The sequence below is a fragment of the Phacochoerus africanus genome, chromosome 2 (genome assembly GCF_016906955.1).
Source record: "Phacochoerus africanus isolate WHEZ1 chromosome 2, ROS_Pafr_v1, whole genome shotgun sequence".
Taxonomy (NCBI): Eukaryota; Metazoa; Chordata; class Mammalia; order Artiodactyla; family Suidae; genus Phacochoerus; species Phacochoerus africanus.
The window spans coordinates 275,633,972-275,654,471 of record NC_062545.1 but is presented as its reverse complement, the minus strand read 5'-3'; the positions used below and the strand labels follow the sequence as shown (position 1 = coordinate 275,654,471).

Sequence of the window (20,500 nt, the reverse complement as noted above, 5' to 3'; positions counted from 1 at the left end):
AAATTAACCTTCATCCCCACCTGAGATTTTTGTCTTTGTTTTCGTCCTTTTAGGTCCACACCCGCGGGATATGCAGGTTCCCAGGCTAGAGGTCAAATTGGAGCCACAGCCACAGCAATGAGCGAGGCCAGGGATCGAACTTGTGTCCTCATGGTTACTAGTCTGGTTTGCTATCGCTGAGCCACAATGGGAACTCCCCACCTGAGGTTTAAGGGGCATTACAGACCCTGCAGCCACCTGAGCCGATGAAGCAGAAGGCAGGACTTGACCAGACTCCTGAAGATGAGGGACCCTCATAGCAGCTCGAGGAGGTCGGAAAAGAGGCCACAGTCCCCAGAAGGGGTGGGCATCTGGTTCCCAACTCCAGACTGCTGAGCTGCTGGGTTGGCTGGAGGGAGGGTCTTAAACCGATCAGGCCATTGCGTTCCCCAAGGCAGGCAGAGGTCACTGCGATGACTGATAGCCCAAAGCCTGGACACCGATTTGAGAAATGATGGAATATTACTCAGCCATAAAAAAGAACGAAATCATGCCATTTGCAGCAACATGGATGGACCTAGAGATGATCATACTAAGCGAAGTCAGAGACAAATATATGATATCATTTATAGGTGGAATCTAATAAAAATGATACAAAAGAACTTATTTACAGAACAGAAACAAACGGAACAGATTTTGAAATCAAACTTACGGTTGCCAAAAGGGAAGCTGGAGGGAGGGATACATTAGGAGGCTGGGATTAACATAGTCACACTACTGTACAAAAAATGGGTAACTAACAAGGACCTACTATAGCACAGGGGGCACAAAATAGCTGCCACATATCAATGGCCCTATATCAAGGTTTCCAGAACATTCCTAGTTTAAAAAGCCTGCCCCATTTGAGAGACAGCAATCACAGGTGTCGGAACCACAAGCCACTGTGTGTGCACCTGTCTCCATCCTGCCTGCCTGCCTTGAACCTGACCCCACCTCATGAATCGCTTGCCTTGGCCTTGGGGCACCTGGAGCCCACACACAGAGTCCAAGTAAAATAAAACGCAACCACGAGCGGAAAACCTAAGCCCCACGCTGCCCCTGCCCAGCCCCACCCTTTGACGTGACCCCAGCGCGAGGTTAGCGCCCAGGCTTCCAGCATTTCCTCACACCATGCTGCTCCCGTGCCTGAACGGACTTCTTCCAATGTCAATTCCAGATGCGGAAATTATGCATGTGGGCATATATTACACAGAAATTATGCATATGTCACACATTTTACAAAAACAGGATTATACGCTTACACACCATGCAGCGGACGTGTTTTTTGCACTTATCAGTAATTACATACTCAGGTCAGTCTGTAGAGATTGCCGTGGGAGGATGCCCAGGGTATGTTGTTGGCGCTGAATTCTGGTGCAGCTCCTGCCCCAACTGGCCTAAGCCGTGCTCCTGGCCCTGACTATGTCCCAAAACCCTGGGGTCTCAACTAGGTCCTTCCTCAGCCTCCCCCAGCTCTGTGACATCATTACATGGACAGCTATTTATTCAGCAAATACTTTTTTTTTGGTCTTTTTACAGCCACACCTATGGCACATGGACGTTCCCAGGCTTGGGGTCCAGTGGGAGCCATAGCTACCGGTCTACACCACAGCCACGGCCACTCAGGATCCGAGCCGCATCCACGACCTACACTGTAGTTTACAGCAATGCCAGATCCTTCATCACTGAGCGAGGTCAGGGATCGAACCCGGATCCTCGCAGAGACCACATCAGGTTTTTAACCCACTGAGCCACAGCGGGAACTCCCACAAATATTTTTTTAGCATGTGTTACATGCTAACACAGTACAAACAGGCACAGAGTTCTGCGTGTTTTGTCAGCTTTAACTCATTTAACTCATCACAATCCGTTGAGAGAAACATGGCCATTATCCTTCCACTTCTGCAAATGGGGAAACGGAGGGGAAACAGAGCGGCCCTTGCTCGGAGACTCCCAGCCCCGTGGGAATTCAGCCCAGGCAGTCTGGCTCCAGCCTGCCTCCTCCCAACCGCGTACTATGGTTCCCCAATGCGAGTGTGGATCAGAAACCTCCAGAGAGCTTGTTAAAACACAGACTGCTGGGCCCCACCCCTGCAGTTTAGAATACAGCAGGTGCAGCTCGGGGCCCATGAGCTGGCATCTCTAACAAGTTCCCAGATGACGCTCATGCCGCTGTCCAGGAACCACATTTAGCCCCTGCGTTACCCGTGGCTGCCCCTTGGTGACCATGCGGCTTCTCCAAGCCGTCCTCTGGAGAGTAGATCTGGGTGTTATATACATGGTTTGGGGTGAAGGCCTGGCCCCTATTGGCCAGCATGTTTTCTGTCCAAGGAACATATGATCTGGGACAGTGTGGGGTCAGTTTATCATCTGCAACTGAAACAATTCCTGGGAATCAAAGGTGGTTTTACCTCCTATGATGGTCTTTTGCCTCCCCCCAAAGTGTCCTCAAAACAGTCTCCTCCAAAGCCGTGATGAAAGGAATAATTCACTGGATCGGACTGTTCACCCCCTGATGTTCCAGAGAAAAGCCTGGCCCTTGATGAGCTCCTGGGACATCCTTCTAAGCCTTGGAATGTCCTGCCCAGCGAGAGTGTCTTGGTTTACCTAGGGCCTTGGGCCACTCCGGATAGTTCACGCTAATGATGTTATTTGTGGCGTGGCCTTGGGCCCCGCAGTATCAACCTGCTCTCCGGGTCCAGGAATTGGGGACCAAGGTCAACCACACGGGCAGTCAGCCATGCCTGTGTGATCAATTCCCAATGCAAGCCCTGGGTGTCTGGGCTTGGGCAAGCTTCCCCGGCTGGCACTACTCCACACGTGTTGCCACACGTTGCTGCTGGGACGATTGCCCTGGGAAAAGATGACCTGAAGCATGCACTGTATCTTCCAGAGGCTGCCCAGTGCCCCTTTCTCTGTAGCTGATTTTAATCTGTACCCTTTCATTGTAACAAACTGTAAGTGTGAGTGTAGCAGCTTTGCTACAGGGTCTGTGAGTCCTTCTAGCAGATCCTGGAGCCCAAGGGCGATCTTAGGGACTCCCGAGACATACATGCCCATTCACTGCGTCATGGACAGTTACAGTGTATCTCCGGAGCACCACTCACCCTGCCCAGCTCTGCTCAGCCCCACCCATTCTCTCCAGACTTCCCAGCCCTGTGGCCTCGGTGCTACAGAGGACACTGATCCCCCATCATTCACCTCCTTCCATGGAAAAACACAGGCAGCCTCTTCAATGTAACACCAGGCAACATCCCAGGTACCAGGTAATGTCCTAGGTATCAGGTGATATTCCAGGTATCAGGCAACATTCCAGGAACCAGGTAACGTCCTGGGGACAGGATAATATCCCAGGAACCAGGTCATATCCTGGTACCAGGTAACATCCTGGGAACAAGACAATGTCCCAGGAACCAGATAACACCCTGGGAATCAGGTAACATCCCAGGTATCAGAAAACATCCCAGAAACCAGGTAACAGCCTAGATACCAAGTACTGTCCCAGGAACCAGGTAACATCCCAGGAACCAGGTAACAGCCTAGGTATCAGGTAACACTCCAGGAACTTGGTTACATCCTGGGTACCAGGTAACATCCCAGAAACCAGGTAATATCCTGGGTACCAGGTAACATCCCACGAACCAGGTAACACCTAGGTACCAGGTAACATCCAGGAACCAGGTAACAGCCCAGGTACCAAGTAACAGCCTAGGTACCAGGTAACAGCCTAGGTACCAGGTAATAGCCTAGGTATCAGGTAACAGCCTAGGTATCAGGTAACATTCCAGGAACTAGGTAACATCCTGGGTACCAGGTAACATCCCAGAAACCTGGTAACATCATGGGTACCAGGTAACATCCCAGAAACCAGGTAATAGCCTAGGTACCAGGTAACATTCCAGGAACCAGGTAACATTCCAGGAACCAGGTAACATCATGGGTACCAGGTAACATCCTAGGAACCCGGTAACATCCTAGGTACCAGATAACATCCCAGGAACCAGGTAACATCCCACGAACCAGGTAACAGCCTAGGTACCAGGTAACATCCCAGAAACCAGGTAATATCCCAGAAACCAGGTAACATCCCAGGAACCCGGTAACATCCTGGGAACAAGATAATGTCCCAGGAACCAGATAACACCCTGGGAATCAGGTAACATCCCAGGTACCAGAAAACATCCCAGAAACTAGGTAACAGCCTAGGTACCAAGTATTGTCCCAGGAACCAGGTAACAGCCCAGGAACCAGGTAACATCCCAGGAACCAGGTAACAGCTTAGGTATCAGGTAACATTCCAGGAACTTGGTAACATCCTGGGTACCAGGTAACAGCCCAGGTACCAGGTAACATCCAGGAACCAGGTAACAGCCTAGGTATCAGGTAACATTCCAGGAACCAGGTAACAGCCTAGGTATCAGGTAACATTCCAGGAACTAGGTAACATCCTGGGTACCAGGTAACATCCCAGGAACCAGGTAATATCCTGGGTACCAGGTAACATCCCACGAACCAGGTAACACCTAGGTACCATGTAACATCCCAGGAACAAGGTAACATCCTGGGTACCAGATAATATCCCAGGAACCAGGTAACATCCCAGAAACCAGGTAATGTCCCATGAACCAGGTAATAGTCTAGGTATCAGGTAACATTCCAGGAACTAGGTAACATCCTGGGTACCAGGTAACATCCCAGGAACCAGGTAACATCATGGGTGCCAGGTAACATCCCAGGGACCAGATAACATCCCAGGAACCAGGTAACATCCCAGAAACCAGGTAACAGCCTAGGTATCATGTAACATTCCAGGAACTAGGTAACATCCTGGGTACCAGGTAACATCCCAGAAACCAGGTAACACCATGGGTGCCAGGTAACACCATGGGTGCCAGGTAACATCCCAGGAACCAGGTAACAGCCTAGGTATCAGGTAACATTCCAGGAACTAGGTAACATCCTGGGTACCAGGTAACATCCCAGGAACCAGGTAGCAGTCCAGAAACCAGGTAACATCCCAGAAATCAGGTAACGTCCCAGAAACCAGGTAACAGCCTAGGTACCAAGTAACAGCCTAGGTACCAGGTAACATTCCAGGAACCAGGTAACAGCCCAGGTACCAAGTAACAGCCTAGGTACCAGGTAACATCCAGGTACCAAGTAACAGCCTAGGTACCAGGTAACATCCAGGTACCAAGTAACAGCCTAGGTACCAGGTACCATCCCAGGAACCCGGTAACCTCCGGGGCACCAGGTAGCCCCCCGGGGCCTTACCTGCCCGTGACCTCGATGTTGGAGATGGCGTAGAAGTACTTGTAGAGGTTCTCCCGCTGCACGTAGGTGCCCCCCAGCGCCGGGCGCAGCAGGCGCATGCGCAGGTCGGTGAGGGTGAAGAAGTCCTTGAGGCCCTTGGCGCTCTCCAGCCGCGTGTACAGGTTGTCCATGTTGCGCAGGTCGGGGCCGGCGAAGATGGCGAAGCGGTCGCGCACCTCGAAGCGCACGTGCTTCTCCTTCTTGGAGCCGGCCCAGCGCGAGTACTCCTCGGTGCAGAGCACCCGGTGGGCGCCCGACGCCGACAGGTCGCGGGCCCGGCGGGCTGGCATGCCGAAGGCCTCCATGCAGTCCTCCGCGTAGAACTGGTAGGGCTGCCACGTGCGCCCGTTGTCTAGCGACTTCTCCAGGACCATGACGGTGGGCCTGCCGTACTCGAAGGTCACCACCACGTCGTCCGTCAGCTCCACGCTCTTGTTCCACGAGAGGGTGATGTTGGCTTCCAGGGGGCTGGGGTAGCGGCTCCACGTGACGCTCTGCCAGTAGGTGGCCAGGCCCTCGTCCTCCCGGTCGAACATGAGCCGGGGCGGGTGGGCCAGGTCCGGGTTGGAGGCGTCACACTCGTTGCTGCACAGGTAGGGGTTCTCCTGCAGGGGGAGAGGACCAGGTGGGCGCTGGCTGCTCTGGGGGGGCCCTGGGAGCCTCGGTCCAGCCCTGTTTTCTTCCCCGCCCCTGCCCCCCGCCGCCATGTGCCCAGGCACCTGTCCAGAGGTCACGGAGCCCGTGCTCCGATGTCCGGGTACCGGAAAAGCCTCTCTTTCTCAGAGCGTGTAAAGGCACGCAGCTCTACGGCTTCAAGAGAAGACACTCCTGCTTCTACTCTAAGCTGAGACAGTCAAGGAGGGCGGGTGCTCACCACCTGTGCCAAGGTCCCCTGCAGGTCCCCATTGCCTGAGGATAAAGCCCTACCTCTTCACCACATTGGCCCCAACCTCCTCCCACCAGACCAGGAGCCACCATTCCTGGCCTCCCACCTGAGCACGCCTGTCCTCCGAAGCCCCTCTTGTCCATGCCCTGAGCCTTTGCAGATGCTGTTCCCTTTCCTCAACCTGCCCTTCCACTCGCTGTCAACTCCAAATTCCTCCCCACGTTCTTGACTTTTTTTTTTTTTTTTTGGCCGTGCCTGCAGCATGCAGAAGTTCCCAGGCCAGGGATCGAATTCACACCACAGTGGTGACCTGAGCCACAGCAGTGCCAATGACAGATCCTTAACCCACTGAGCCACCAGGGAACTCCACCCTTTTGACTCTTGAACCATCTCCTACATGGAACCACATTCCAGATCCTTCAAACAATACAATTAGTAGCTACCGGAGGGGAGGCAGAAGAAATCAAAGTCACAGCCAGCATGTGTGAAACTGTCACCTGGTGCCAGGAACGTCATCTCGAGTCTCTCCTGTTTAGTATCTCGCCTCCAAACACAGAGCGGGGATGTTAGCTCCATGCTCCGGATGAAGGACCCCAGGCCCCGGAAGGGGGTGGCCCCGTACCCCGAGGCCCCTGGCCTGTGACTGTCACACCTGTCTCTGTCCCCACAGCCTGTGGGTCGGCCTCACGCACAGCCCAGGCCCATGGTGCTGATGGATTCCTCCCAACGGGTGCCTCTTGTGGCAAGTCGTTTCTAGGTCCTAGACATGTGCCTGGCAGGCCCGGTGGCGGGCACAGGCTGGGGCACACAGGGCACGGCCCCCACGTGCTTACTCTTCTCCCCTCCCCCACCTCCGAAAGCTGGGCAGCACACATCAGGGCCCAGCGGGCAGCAGCGACGGCTCCCCTCCCCAGTAGTTCAAAGCCATTCCCTCTGTCTGGTCCATCCTGTGAACTCACCCGGAGGCCTGAGCATATCACTAACGTGGTGGTTGCCCTGGGTGGGAGGACAAACAGGACGGCCAGGGGACTTTTAGGGCAGGCAGGCCATCCTGGGTGACACTGCCACGGTGTGTACGTGCTATTATACCTTTGTCAAGACCCACAGAAGGTACACCACCACGAGTGAACCCCACTGTCAACTCGTGTTGATAATAACACGTCCGTGTTGGTCCATCTGCAGTGACAAAGGCGCCACGCAAAGGAGAGACGTTCATGATGGGGTGGGGGGGGGGCTGTGCGGGGAGGCGGGTATTAGAAGCTCCCCATCCCGCCTGCTCAGAAAGAGATGGAGTCCATTAATTAGAAGGCAAAACTGTCACGAAGCACCGCACGCGCCCTGGACCAATCGCAGCCCCTTTTGATGAATATTTCAGGTCTCTGGCTCGCTCAGAGAAACAAAGCGGCTTGGATCTGAGTTAAAGCCTCACTGTCTAAAATGAGGCGTTTGGCTCCCGGGGGGATGGTGGGCATTTTGTCTTTTGAGGGGCTGAGCCTGCACCCCTGCGGCCTCGCCAGCATCACTGCATCGGCTCCACCACCACAGCGACCTCAGGCCATCGCTTTTGATGCCTGTGAGTGGTGGGCGAGGTCCTGGGCCACCCGGGGATCCTCGGTGGGCAGGCTGGCTCTGGGGTTTACTGAGGCAGGTGCCACCAAAATAGCTCTGTCGTGGGTCCCCCCCTGGTGCCACTGTCCACCCCACCTGGCCAGCCCTGCTGCTTCCCGGGACCCCCAGACCTCGGGGTAGAAGGGGTACACATTGCGTCCAGCCCTCACTGAGTAGATGGGGAAGCTGAGGCCCAGGTGGGGCGGGACTGGCCCAGGCCTCTTTGAGACGGGGAAGAGTTTGAGGATGAGTCTGCCTCTGCCCTGGACAACCTCAGGGGTGTCCTGGAACTGTGCCACCTCCCACACCACATGGCAGAGAGAGGGGCCTGGCCCGTCTCCTGCGGGTCTGAGCTGTCTTGTGCTCCATTAGGTGACCTTGTGATGTCACCTGAGTGGGCAGGGGCTGAGAGGCCCCGGGATGGCTCCCTGGCCTGCAGAGGCAGGGCCCGGTGATGGCAGGGTGGCGGGCCGCCGGGGCTGGAGGCGGCAGGCCCTGCCATGGGGGACAGAGTCCTCCCCAGGCTCTTAGCCGGCCCACAGCACAATGGGCTCTGCCACCTGAAGCAGGGAGTGGTGGGCAGGTGTCACACCTGGACACTGGGGACCTGAGGACATGGTCTGTGCTCAGATGGGCCTCCTCCCCTCTCTCAACCCAGCAAGCGCCTTCATACCACAGCTTCCTCTTCTTCTATGGCCCTTGGCACCTGCTTATGGACCAAATTGTGTCCCCTTCCAATTCATATGTTGAAGCCTAAACTCCCAGGACCCCCAAGCGTGACTGTATTGGGAGAAAGAGCCGGAGTCAACATCAGGCTGTTAGGACAGGCCCTAACCCGATGTGACTCGTGTCCTTGCAGGAAAGCTGGGACACACAGAGAGACACCTAGGCAGGTGCACACAGAGAAGTGAGCACGTGCTGAAGCAGCAAGAGGGGCCTTGGGCAGGTCAAGGGGAAAAGACCCAAAAGAAACTAACCTGCTTTAGTCCTCAAGGTCAAACAAACCTTGACCTTGGCCTCCAGCCTCCAGAACTTGAGAAAACAAATTCCTATTGTTTAAGCCACCCAGGTCCTAGTAGACTAATACACACCTCACCCCAGGTGAGCAAAGGGTGGGTCGGGGTGGAAGGAACAGCCCCGAAGCTCTCTCTGGGGCCCTGCTCCACCAGCCCTGCTTCTTAGCACGCTGGCACCAGGTGGCATCACGCATCCCTACCCACCTGGAAAGACACGCACCCAGCACTGATGCTGGGCCGTTTCCCTGGCTGTTTCGTCCCCTCTCACCTCTGCTCTTACAGCCACTCTCTCCCCACCTGTGGTTTTTTTTGTTTGTTTGTTTTCTTTTCTCTTTCCAGCTCCACCTGTGGCATATGGAAGTTCCTAGGCTAGGAGTCAAATGGGGGCTACCGCTGCCAGCCTACACCACAGCTACAGCAACACTGGATCCCAGCTGCACCTGCTATTTATACCACAGCTCATGGCAACCCTAAATCCTTAACTCACTGAGTGAGGCCAGGGATCGAACCTGCATCCTCAAGAATACTGGTCGGGTCCTTAACCCACTGAAGCACAATGGGAACTCCCTTCCCACTTGGTTTTCAGAGCCTTCCTCCGTGTGCTTCCTCCAGGAAGCCCTCCTTGCCTGATTCATCTTTGAACCCAGTCCCCTAGTCTCCCATCACAGAGTTGTTAGTGTGCTCATCTGGGACCGTGTCGTGAAGCCTCCGTGTAGGGCCTGGTCCTCAGGAACCGCTCACTAAGTTATAGTTGTCACTGTCATTCCATTCATTAGTTATTAGTAGGAAGATAAATAGACTAACAGCAATAGATCTCTTACTGAATGTTGATATTGTTGCTGTCAACTCCGGGCTGCTGTGAGGGAGCCATACCTCACCTCTCCCCTGGCCCATCCCCCTGCCTTACCTTTGGTCACCCCGCGTCACCCTGCCCGGCCACAAGGGACATGGGATCCCTCACAGTCCCAGCTGTACCCAGCCTGTCTGTCCTCAGGCAGACTGACACGGCGGCTCTGCCAAGGGACGGGGGCTCCAACCTGGCCGCTGGCGCCAAGCTGCCCTAACCTGCAGGGCCTGCTGGCCCCCCGCCCCCGGCCTGGGAAGCAGATGGTCAGAAGCTAATGAATCAGCCTGTGTATTTACCAGTCCCGCGCCTGCTGCGGAACGGGCTTAATCAACAGCAAGCACAATAAATAAATCCCAAGCCGTCGCCAACACGGTTCCCTCCCTCCTATTTCTCTTCTTCCACCACCCTCCCACCCCAAGATCTCGGAATCCCATTTAACCATTTAGGGGAGAGAGTGCCTCCTGCCGAAGGCGCCTCCAACGTGGAGTCCACGGTCCTTCCCAAGCACCCCTGGCTCATGCTCTCCCTTCCCCTCTGTTCACCAGTGAGGGTTCCGAGAAGCCTGGGATTCGAAGCCCATTCCTCCTGAGCCCCCCACCCTGAATGCTGCTTGCTGTGTGCAAAGGAGGGGCGGCTGGAGGGCCAGGGTTTGCCAGCCTCCCAGGTCTGTCCGTTTCCACTCGTCTCTCCGAGATCAGATTGATTAATTAATGATGAAATAAACCATCAAGACCAAGTGGCCTGATACTGGGGAGAAAGGGCCAGGGATGTTGGGGACACACTTAACTTTTCAAGACGACACCAGAGCCAGTCTCTGACACATCAAAAGCAGTAGTCGTTTTTTTTGACAGTGCATGGATATCACAAAAAAAAGAAAGAAAGAGAGAGAGAGAGAAAGAGAGAAAGAAACAAATCATACCCCTGATGAAAAGCCTTAGGATTTCTCTGGAAAAATGTAACACATCACGCTTTCCATCCAGGGCACTCTTGGAGCCCCATTCCCCCCAGTTAGGAACCCCCTGTTCTGGGGTCGAGCAGTTAAGGAAACGGGTTTTGGGGTCTGAAAGTCTTGGGTTCAATCTCAGCTCAATCCCTTAAGACTGTGTGACCTTGAGAAAGTTGCTTGGCCTCTCTGAGTCTTTGTTTTCTCATCCAATATCATGTGAGAGAACCTGTAGGACATGCCTAGAAAATGTCCCCAAACGGTGGCAATTATTAAAGAGCAGCTTCATTGCACCAGTTCAGGGGCTTTGCCAGCAACCTCCCGTGGGCAGAGGGAAGGCTGAGCGGCTTCCGGCTCCTTCGTGGTGAAGCCGGGGTCTGCACACGACGTGGACCACCGTGGGAACTGCCGCCTTGAAAAAGCTCGAGGCTCGTGACTTTTGAGTACCCACCATGGGCCAGGGTGGGCTGGGCCCTCCACATCCATCCCAGCCACATCCTCCCAGTGACCCCAGGAGGGAGGTCACCTCCATCTCACGGACAAGAAACCAAGTCCTTGCCGACCCCGGCATCACTTCCTCTGGACCCCATGGGACCCAAGCCACGAAATCCCGGGGAAGCGGAGTCCATCGCCTCTATGGCTCATCCATCACTACAGGGGCACAGAGGCAAATCACCTGCAAGGTGGGGCAGCGTAGCTGGAGGGGTGAAGGCTGGGGTGCAGGGCGAGGGGAAGGCAGCCAGCCTGGACACCAGCACCAGCAGAGAACGGGGCGGGAACACCGTGCCTCCGCAGACACTGAGCAGGAGTCTCCTGAATCGAGAAAGCATTTCATCCCAGCCTTTTCATTTAAGAGACCTCGCAGTGGTCTCTTAAATGCTTTTGCTTTTATGTTATTTTTTGGACAAAGGGTGCAGCTGGAGTCAGAGGCCAGGTTGTAAACAGCATAGACAGGCTACCAGCAAAAAAAAAAAAAAAAAAAAAAAGTCATCCAGGGGGAAAGCCAAGTGTTAGCCGGGATGGAGGCAACCTGCCCCTGGGGGGGGCCTGGCTGTTTGGGCCACCGAGACTCTAAACAAGGAGGGGCAGTCACAGAATTGCAACAAAGTCTTAGGAAGAGGAATAAACAACTTCACACGGACCCGCGACTCGAACCCGAGTTAGGACAAAATGACAGCGTTGCTGGATGCCCCCAAAGCGGGGTCTTTGTGGAGCAGCACGGCTGGAAGGGCTTTGCACCCTGTAGCTGGGGGAGTGAGGACAGTGCTCGGCCCCTCACTAGCCACTGGATCAGAGTCACTCGGCTGCCATGAGCCTTGGCTTCCCGACTGCAGGGGAAGCACCAGGAGGGCAGTGGCCTCCCCCACCTCCTCCCCCACTGCAGCCCAGGCTGTGGCGACCCCTGGGGACTTGGGAAAGCTCCGTCCAGGATTGGAAGTCCAGCGAGGCTGAGAATGCTGACTTCATGGGCTGTCCCGAGAATTATACCAGGGGCCACATGGCAAGCTCCTGGCGTGGCCCAGGGTGGCGGATAAATGGCTGTCGGGAAAGCATCACCACCATCGCCAGCCCCACGGCCTGGGCCGAGGGCAGGTGCCATGGCCGAGCTAAGCACTGCATGTGCCTTATCCCGGAGGACGGGGTCCTTTCACGTTCGCTGCGTGAAGAGGGAGCCTGAGCACTGCCTCAATGTCACCTGGCTCCACAGTGGCCGAGGTGGGACAAGAAGCCGGGGCATTAGGCTCAGAGAGGAGTCAGGAAACTGCCCTTCACCCAGAAGGGAAAGGCCCCTGGCACCCCAGCCCTGCGCCACTCTCCCGAGACTCCAGTGCCACCGAGGCGTGTGGGTGGGCCCAGGGAACAGTTTAGCAGCTGACAGATTTTTTTGAACCTGTCTGTAGAGTTGTCAGCTGAAGTCTCATCCTCAGCCCCATCCACCCAGCTGGGGCTGGGGCACCTGCTGGTGGGAGGCTGGAGGTGGGGGTGAGGTGGGGCTGCCAGGGAGAGCTTGGATGAGGGGCTGGGGCCAGGACATGGAGCGTGGCCATCCCTGGGGGGTGCTGAGGGGCGGGTGAAGACGCAGAGCTCTGTCATAGAACAGGACTCAGGAACAAAAGTGGGGAGAAGGCAACCCCCCCAACACCTCGGAGCCGCCCCCACCCTCCACTGCGGACGATGCTTCTAGAACTTTGAGGAGAACTCTTCGGGCCTGGGCGCTGCCCCATGGGGTCCTGGAGCTGGGATCCCAGAGACTGTCCCAAACCCGATGTGTGACCTTGAGTGGACCTGTGCCTCTGTTTCCCCATCCATGAAACACTGAGCTCCGACCCTGACCTCCCCAAGTCCAAGTTCCTCAGTCCCCAGGCCAGCTGGGAGGAAGGATGCCGAGCCCCACCCCACCCCCATTCCAGGGAGAAGGCCAGGGTGCCAGGGGAATTCTCCTTAACAAATTATTTCCTATTTATTGGTAAGAAAAGTTGCAGCGGGAATAAATTATTAACAAATCGGAAACGGAGATTCTGTTGGGAGCGGATTCTAATTCTAGCTGCCCCGAGGTCTCTTAACTCCCCCCCCCCCCCGCCCCCAATTCTCCTTCTGTGGTTTCATTGATTCCTGCTCCACCTCTAACTCCCCCACCTCCTCCAGGTTTCTCTCCCTCCCCTTTTTCAGTTTCTTTCCGAGCAAAAGCCCTGGGCACCAGCAAGGTCACCCCTCCCTGCTCGTGAATCAGCGGAAATGGACCCGCATGTTAGTTCAGGGCGGGAGCCGCATCTGGCCAGGGAGCCTCTTCTTTTTTTCTTTCCATTGGGTTTTTGTTTCTCGTTGGAGCCCTTTCTTGCCAACCCAGCCATCACTCAGGCAGGGCAAGGCGTCTTCCTGGCTCATCCATCCTGGCAATGAGACTCCAGAAGCCACGGCGATGCCCCACCCACCCAGCCCAGGCCATGACCCTGACCCTGAGCCAGCCATGCTGGCACCTCCTGGTCCACCTTGGACCCAGAGCCTCGGGCCACCTCCTGAGCTTCACCCGGCCTGGCCATGACTCAAGGAAACAAACCTCAGTCGTGCAAGTGCCTGGAACAGCCCTGTGCTCTGCGCCAGGTCCCTTCTCATTTCAACCCTGCCTGCAACTCAGCTCCTTCCAGAACCTTCTGTGACTGAGACTGGACTCTGGGACAGCAAGGGCAGGGGCTGGCCCACCCCCTTGCTGCCCCCGCCCCCAGCCGTGGTTTGCACATTAGAGGCATTTGAGAAGCATTTCCAGACTTGGGGAGGCCCTTACCCGTTGGATCAAGGATGGTGTCTGTTGAGCAGTCACTCAACATGCCCTTCCTAGCTCGCTTCACTGGATCCCATCTCTCTGGGGAGGCTCAGAGAGGGTAAGCAACCTGCCCGGTGTCACCCAGTTTGGACTGGGTGGTTGCTGAGGGGGGTGGGAAGCGGCCAGTCCAGGTGTGGTTCTAGCAGCTGGGCAGGTACCCACTTGCTCATTCCTCCTCACCCTGACTCCGACGTCCCCCCCAGACCCGGGCAGCGAGCCTTCCCGATGACCTGAGACACTGTGGACAAGCCGTCTAGGAGCGGGGCAAGGATGCAGCTCTGGTGCTGCTCACCTCCCAGCAGATCCAGAACGGCCGTCCATCGGCTGACCAGCCAGACAGGGCCAGGCAGGGTCTTGCCAAGGCTCTGGCTAGACAAGGGTTAACCTCTCCAGGAACTTAAAATATTTTCCTTAAAAAAAAAAAAAGGATGCATTTCACTTTGTCCTGGGCATATGTGGATTCTTCCCACGGCCAGATTTCTAGGAATGTCTGGGGTGGAACATTCTCTCCCAGCTGAAGAGTGCCTGGGCTGATCCCTGGCGCGCCCCCCTACAGGCACTTCCTTCTTACCTGGTACAGGTAACCAACCAGATCCACGGGGGTCTCTCTCCCACAGAGGAAGGGCTCCCCTCCATTTGCATACCGCCCCCCCCATGACAGCAAAGTCACTACTATAAAAAGCAAGGAGGCCAATCTGGATTGTTGGCTCCTGGGAAAGTTTGGTGACATATTTTGACTCATACTCTATTTCTTTTGCTCCGGGCCCCCTTTTCCTTTATGTGTTTGTCCTGTTTTCTCCGGTTAGGCTGTAAACATTTTCTAATTGATTAGAAAAAGGAGAATGGGAGGCCGGATTAGCCCAAGCCCTCCTCCTCCTCCTCCTCCCTCTTGCCAGCAGCTCAAACGCTTCCCCACCGGGGCCAGCGGGAAGGCTCAGCCAATCCTCCCGGCCCCCTCCCTGCGCACACAGACTCCACCTGTTCAGCCGAGGAGCCGCCTGCCTGGCAGCTGCCCCGGCCTCTCTCTCTGCCTCCCCCCCGCCACCCACCTGCTCAACCCACTCCCCATCCCAGGCTCGCCACCCAAACACCACTTTCACTTAACACTTAGGAAAAAAAGGTAAATAAAAGCAAATCAGGAGAGATGGCAGGACCAAAGAAAGAAGGAAAGAGAGCAAGAAAGGGAGAGAGAGAGGAAAACCGGGGCCGGGTGGGGGAAGGCTGTAGAGAGGAAGAAAAGCCGCGTCCAGAGAAGCCGGGTAAAGTGCATTATTGATTCAGGACTTAGAAAATGCTTAGAGAGTAGGAAAAGCGTCCTGCTCTTTAAAAGCTTGTGCAAAGCAGAAGCTAGACACATACAGCCTTTCCAAAGAGGGTCGGCTCTGCTGACATGAATATTTTATCACGGAGGAAAAAAAGCGGCTTGGAGGATTCGGGGCTGGGAGGGGTGGGGGGCAGGGCGGTGAGCGGCCCCCTCCGAGGGGCCTGGCTCCAGGGCTCCGGGCAGCCGCCGCCCGTCCCCAGAGCCCCAGGGCCTTTGCAAAACCCCTCTCCTCCTCTGAAAGCTGCCCTTGGCTTTCGTGCTGAAGAGCAAAGCAATGGGCTTTGGTGCGTCCTGAAAGAGACCCAGGGCTGGTGGGGACCCTGGCTGAATGGGGAGGGTCTAAGAGGGTTGAGGCTGAAGCTGGATCCTCGCAGCCCCCTCCCCTAGCCTTGGCCCTGTCCACCCCCTGCCCTGCCCCCACCTGCCACCAGAGGCTCAGCTCCCAGGCCCTCCCTCTGGATAAAGGCGACACCCACCCAAGCTGGTCCTGGCTCCGCCCGCCCGGCTCACCTATCTCTTTGTTTCTATTTCTCCTTTAGAAACTTCCTCACTGAGTCCTTTTTTTTTTAGCGCCAGATACTGAGATTATGATTTTTTGCGTGCGATGTCATTTTCAATATTCATGACATCATCTCATGTTCGAAATGGAGAAACAGAGGCACCGATGGATCAGGGAAGATGCCCACTCGCACTTTGCCCAGAAAAGGGCAGAGCTGCTGTTAGAAGCTCCAAAATACGTGCTCTGGGACAGGCCCACGGTGCCACCCTACCTCTTCCCAGAGCCCCAGTCCTTGGTTTAGGGATGGTGAAATGAACTTTGCATTAAAACAATAAAATCTCTCTCCTTTTGTTGGTCACCCTGCGGTGTATGGAGCTCCTGGGCCAGGGATCAGATCTGAGCCACAGCTGTGACCTAAGCAGCAGATGCCACAACGCTGGCTCCTTAACCCACTGTACTGCATCGAACCTGCGTCCCAGCACGCCCAAGACGCCACCCATCCTATTGCGCCACAGTGGGAACTCCTAAAACATTTTTAAAAATCAAAGTATAGTTGATTTACGATGTTGTGTCAGTGGAAGGAATTTTTGTGCGATGGGGTCTACAAAACATATATGAGATTCGTACGTATCATTTCAGGATCCGACTGAGGCCAATTTCCCATCTCATTTTGGACCTTCTAGTCTCTCCCTCCTCTCTGAGCCCCCCCTTGCCCCCCGCCCCTCTCTGGAGCTCCCCGCCTCCGCCCCTTTGCCAGTGTCTGCTAACCCTCCCCTCCCTGAGCACCTGATTGGGTTCCTTAGTGATCTCTTTGGTTAATTACTGGGTGGTCCCCTCCCCACTGTGTGTTCCCTGAAGGCGGGGGGCGGGGCCTGGCACACACTAGGTGCCTCATTAGGGTTTGCACAGTGACCCACCTCCCACCCCTTGGCGGGTCCCCTCTCTAGGTCCTCCATGCTTGAAGGGAGGTCACAGGAGTGGACACAGCACCCAGAGGGGTGGGACCTGTCTGTGCCAAGAGCCACAAGCCGAGACCTTCTAGGGGCTTCTTCTTGCTGGTCTCTGGGGAGTTAAGAAGCAGCAGGGTAGAGAACAGAGCAAGAAGGGCCTGGGCCTGCCCACCCCCAGGTACACCTGGACAGGTGCATCGCTCCTTGGATGAAGCCCTGGGTGGGGGCGGAGGTGGCAAGGATGAGCTGGTGCGGTGTCATTCATTTATTCATTCACTTAGTCAGCAACTGTTTCTAAAGTCCTCGGCATATGCAAAATGGCCCTGAAGAAGCAGCAGTCGAACCATGCTGCCCATCAAGACCCCTGGGAAGGGGAGGGGTGTGAAATTATTTCTGGGCCCCGAGAGCAGAAATTCTGTTCCAGATTGAAAGTGAACCAACCAACCAACCAGTTGTTAAAATCCCTGCAGTGACTCTGATGCCCGACCAGGTTGGGGAGCCAGGTACCAAAAATTCAAAGAAGGACCGCCTGTGCTATGATGCCGGCCCAGCTGCCACCATCATCCCTGCTTTATAGGCTCAAGGTCACACCTGCGGTAACCTGGGCACTTTAACCCTTTTGGGAGCATTGACCACTTTTCCAGAGAATGGCATGGATGATGAGCCAGGAGGGGAACTGGCTGGGAAGGTCAGGAAGGTTTCCTGGGGGAGGCAGGATTTCAGAAGGACAGGCCCAGAAGGATGGGTGGGCTGGCTCTGGACAGACAGGTAGAGGAAGATCCAACCGGGCTGAAAGGGGATGCTCCATGCAGAAGGATCAAGCGAAGGGCCAGATCAGACATGCAGGAGCTGCAGGGAGAGAGGGGTTAACGCACTCAGCCGGGCCAGGAGCCTGGTGGGGAGCAGGAGGTAAGGCCAAAGGGGAGGCCCGGAGCCAGCGGGCAGCCTTGACATTTAGCAGCCGCAGGGAAAGCCCAGACTCCGGCCAGGCAGACTCCTTCCAGAAAGAGAGGTTAAGAACCTGGAACAAAGGGTAAGGCGGGGGGCCAGCACCCCTCAGGGCCCTGCAGCAGAGCAAGGAGAGGGCGCCTGCAGTCAGAGTAAGAAAAGATTCGGAGAGCAAACTCCCCTTCTGGTCTTTAAATTAAAGAAAAAAGAAGATGCTGAAGATTAAAAGGCAAGATGCTTAGAGATGGAAGGGACCCAGTGCAGCCCTGGGAAAGAAATGCTGGTTCTTGAGCTTTGACTGCACCCCACACCCCCTGGGGAGCTTGAATAAATCCTCTGCCAGGCCCGCCCCAGAGAGCCCGCAGGAGCTGGGGCCCCCCTAGACCAACCATGCCAGACCCTTGCAGTAGCGCCCTTTCTGGGCGTCAGTGGTTATGGTTTCCCAGGACACGCCAATGTGCAGCCAAGGTCAAGGCCACAGCCCAGAGGACCCTGCGATAGGACACTCGTCTTGGGGTGGCGCCTCGCTCTTCAGCCCCCTTCCCTACCCTTCGCCCTTTCCTACCCTCTTCCTGGGATGGGGGGCAGCCTGCCCCCTGGGGACCCCACGTGGGTAGGGGGCTGCTGTGGAGGCAGAGGAGCCCAGGAGAAGGCTGAGGCTTCGCTCCCCACCTGCCTCCCCCCACCCTCTATTTTTAGGTCCATTATTGTCCATTCTTGGGTGTATTTTTTTCCCACTCCTTCCCCAGAAAAACAGATCGGATTCCTCCAGGCAAAGCCATCTCGCCTTCCCCGGAGCTGGTGCGTGGGAGCCTGCACGCTGCCAAATAGACATGAAATAAGTGAATTATCAACTAAGTGGATTAGCTGACTCCGTCATGTCTCAAAGGGCAGAGGCGGGCAGTAAACACTCCCATCGCTCCTCCCCAGCCCCCCTCCACAGGCTGACGGGGTGTTGGGGAGGGGGGCAGGCAGGGTCAGCGCACTCCCCTGCCACAAAGGGCCACGCGTACGTGCGAGCACACACTTGCCCAGAGTCACAATGACCTCCTCAGTCTTTCCTGGGAGACACTCAGTGCCTCTGGTCCGCTAAGCAGCCTGGTGAGGAGCTAGGCACTGGGTCCAGCTTAGAGGTACTAGGCTCCACTGCTTGGAAGCTGTGCGACTTTGGGCAAGTGGCTTGACCTCTCTGAGCCTCAGGTTCCTCCCCATCAAAATGGGTATAAATATAGGACCTGCTGTAGGAGTTCTGGAAAGGTTCAATGAGCTACTACTTCAGGTCAGGTGCTTGGTATACAGTAGGTGCTCCACACATGGAAGTTGTCGCTGGGCTGAGGAGGATCAGGAAAACCCTCAGACAGCAGGACCAGAAGACAAACAGTGATCTTCCTGAGCTTAAGGATGCAAACGGGCTTACAGGTGGACTCGGGGTGGTCTGAGAAGCCCTGCAAATGTTTGCAACTGTGTGTGTGTGTGTGTGTGTGTGTGTTGTTCTAGGCAGAGAACCATGGATTCTCAAGGGGGCTGTGATCCCCTTACAGTAGGAGGCCCTGCTCTGGGGTTTTGTGGTTGGGGTTTTGAGGTTTAGGTTGGTGTCCTGCCCTCGCCTGTCCCCTCCGGGTCCTCCAGTGCCTGGCAGATACTTGTTCTCTCTCTTTTTTAAAAAATTTATGGCCACACCCATGGCACATGGAAGTTCCCAGGCCAGGGACTGGATCTGAGCTGCACTTGCAGCCTATGCCACAGCTGTGGCAATGCTGGATCTTTAACCCCCTGTGCCAGGCCAGGGATCGAACCTGTGCCTCCACTGAGACCCGACCTGCTGCAGTTGGATTCCTAACCCACTGTGCCACAATGGGAACTCCAGTTATTGCTCTCTTCGTGCCTCTCCCTCTGTCTAAGCTTGAAAGTCCCCAAAGCCAGAAGCAAAATCTAGGAAGGCAGTGGAGTTGGGAGGTTGAATACACAACCTCTTCCAGTGAAAGCAGGAAATTTACAACCCAAAGGGGGTGGAGACCCATGGTCTCCAGGCTCCTGGCAGCCAATCTAATGTGGAGCCAGGTCCCCAGGATCCCAGACCCAGAGCTGTTGGCAATGGGCTTTCGGTTGGTGCCTTGCGGGGCCGGGGGGGGGGGGGCGCGGACAGGGACAGAGACGGTGTACCCTTTGGCCATCTGGCTTCTTCTACTGTCACCTGCCTTTGCCTTCTCTCGATTTCCCCAGACAGAGGGAACAATTTGAGAGCCCGCAGTCCCTGAAGGGGGCACCGTGCACTTTCTGTGGGCTCGGGCAGAGGCAGGCACTGCTGTGGCTGATGGGGGCGCTGAGGGCGACCCGAAGGCTCCATCTCTCATTTGCCCCTTTTTCCCAGCCATGGGCTTCGGCTCCCACCGAGGGGCAGTGCCTTGACTGTGTTTCATTTCCTTTTATTTCCCTGGGCGACACTTGGAGTCAAGTGGACAAATGACCCAGGCAGCCAGAGGGAGTGGACTGAGGAAGAGAGGGGCCCAAATGGTCCCAAAGGCCCCAGGACAGACTGTGCTGGGGGAGAAGGATGCCAGGAGCCCTTGAAGAGGAGGGGCAGCTCCAGACAGCCCCAGATTTCAATCTGGAGGGATCCACAAGCAAGGGTGTGTTTAATTCCTTCCTATCAAGGAGACCCTGAGAAGGGAGGTGACTCCTCTGTGGCTGCACCTCAAAATCCCGGGTCCCCGAGGACGGCCATCCAGACTTCGGACAAGGCAGGATGGGACAGTGGTCAAGTTGCTGTGCAAACTTGGGTCGGTCTCTCCACCTCTCTGTGCTTCCCTCTCCTCACTGGCCACA

At 55.8% G+C, this 20,500-nt stretch overlaps 1 protein-coding gene across 9 annotated transcripts in view; it reads right to left on the bottom strand.

The window, feature by feature from the left end:
• The window catches only part of NTNG2 (netrin G2), a 71,061-nt gene that overhangs the window by 34,089 nt on the left and 16,472 nt on the right, over positions 1 to 20,500 (bottom strand). For all 9 annotated transcript variants that reach the window (XM_047768770.1, XM_047768761.1, XM_047768763.1 and 6 more), the window contains one exon: positions 5,293 to 5,936. In XM_047768770.1, the coding sequence (XP_047624726.1) occupies positions 5,293 to 5,936 (644 nt within the window). The remainder of the gene's footprint in view (positions 1 to 5,292; positions 5,937 to 20,500) is intronic.